The 1,584-nt window shown below is 45.5% G+C and overlaps 1 protein-coding gene across 1 annotated transcript; it reads right to left on the bottom strand.

Annotated features, from left to right (window-relative positions):
• Positions 1 to 310: 310 nt before the first annotated feature.
• LOC122064279 (RING-H2 finger protein ATL11-like) lies at positions 311 to 1,584 on the bottom strand. The gene has a single exon (XM_042627988.1). It carries the CDS (start codon positions 1,367 to 1,369, stop codon positions 575 to 577), a length of 795 nt encoding a protein of 264 aa, XP_042483922.1. The 5' UTR covers positions 1,370 to 1,584; the 3' UTR covers positions 311 to 574.

Raw genomic sequence — 1,584 nt, 5'->3', positions numbered from 1 at the left:
TTTCATGTGTTCCATAGAAGAGGGGGTTTGAAAGGGGAGGGAAACTTGGGTTGACTCGTAACCAGAAACCCAGTAACCAGAAAATGGGGATACAACAAGGGGATACCACATCAAAAGCCGACTCATAGCCGTCAATTACTATGCCCTGCATGAAATTGCAGCAATCGAACAAGCTTTCCGGCGAGGATCGATGGTATTAAATAGTATTAGTAACAACAAATCTGTACAATCCATTTAGACAAGAAAAAAAACAAGAGAGTGATTTTTAAAGAAAGGGGAAGAGGATAAGGGGAAGGGGGTAAATGAGTCATTTAACATGAACTTCTATCAGAATATAAGGTGTGGTTGTAATTTCAAATTTCGCAGGGAGTCTAAGTGTAATACGTGAAACATACAGAGGAGGAAAGTGTAATTTCTTCAAAAAAAATATCTGCAACTGTGAGTATGTGACTACATTGTTTAAGAAATTACAGTGTTGTATTTACATTCCGGTAGATAACGATCGGCGGCCATTTGCTTGAAAAAATAGATGCTCCGAAGTGACAGCCGACTATTTCCTTAAACAAGATAGATGTCAGAAACTGTTGCTTCTTGGCAGCAAATACACCCCATCCCGTAATCTGGAAGAAGAGGAGAAGCTACTCGCCCTTGTCACAACCAAAGACGATGATGGAATTGGTATTGGAAGTGGTACCTCTTGTTGCTGAGGAAAAGGAAGAGGGAGGACTAGCTGGGTAGAACGACAGAGGGGACAGGACCCATGAGCGGACAACCACACATCTATACATTGGGGATGAAAAACGTGGCGGCAGAAGGGAATCACCTTAACCATTTCTTTTTCTTCAAATTCGTTTAGGCAAATTGGGCAATCGATGGGCTCCTTGACGTTACCGTCATAAGCGAACAAAGGAAGTGATTGGATGATTGAGGGGTCGATCCCAGAAGAGGAAACTCTATCCCTGAGTGTCTGGTGGTGGCGTCGGCGGCGGGGATCGTTTGGGGGATTATTCTCGGAGAGACAGTGAATGTAAAAAGAGAAGAATCCCACGAAGCAGAGCACGGTGAGGAGTACCACCACTGTTAAAGCCATGGAGGCAGAGGCGGAGGCGGAGGCGGAGGAGGAGGCGGAGGCGGTTCCCGAAATGGGTTGCCCCATGGATTTCCTTGTAATTGGCTCAGTGAGGGAAGAAAAATCGTCATTTCCATTGTTGTTGTTATTGTTGTTGGTGGTGGTGGTGGTGGTGGTGGGCGGTAGCTTCTGTTCTTCGGGAGGCCTGGGGTGGTTGTAGTAATCTCTGGACCTGAAGGAAGGAACTGGTGGTGGGGTATCTTGGAAATCCTCGAGGTATTTGCGGCTGTGGGGTTTCATCGATGGATTTTAACTGTAACTCTGTAAGAGCTGTATGCCTTTCTCAAAATCTTTGTTCTACTTCTACAAAATCGCAGGGTTAGGTGATGAGGCAGAGAGGGAGCTTTGCTTGGTTTGTGTGAGACTGAGCTGAGTGGTCTCGGGTGTTTCTTCTGTTTCTGACCGCCTCGGATAAGTTCAAGACTTATTAAAAGAATAGAGAGAGAGAGAGAGAG

The sequence above is a fragment of the Macadamia integrifolia genome, unplaced genomic scaffold (assembly GCF_013358625.1).
Source record: "Macadamia integrifolia cultivar HAES 741 unplaced genomic scaffold, SCU_Mint_v3 scaffold1597, whole genome shotgun sequence".
In the NCBI taxonomy this organism is placed as follows: Eukaryota; Viridiplantae; Streptophyta; class Magnoliopsida; order Proteales; family Proteaceae; genus Macadamia; species Macadamia integrifolia.
Note: the sequence above shows the minus strand (reverse complement) of the source record. Positions and strands in the feature narration are given on the sequence as shown.

Excerpts from the sequence above, each read along its gene's own strand:
- LOC122064279 (XM_042627988.1), bottom strand. The coding sequence starts at position 1,369 with ATGAAACCCCACAGCCGCAAATACCTCGAGGATTTCCAAGATACCCCA.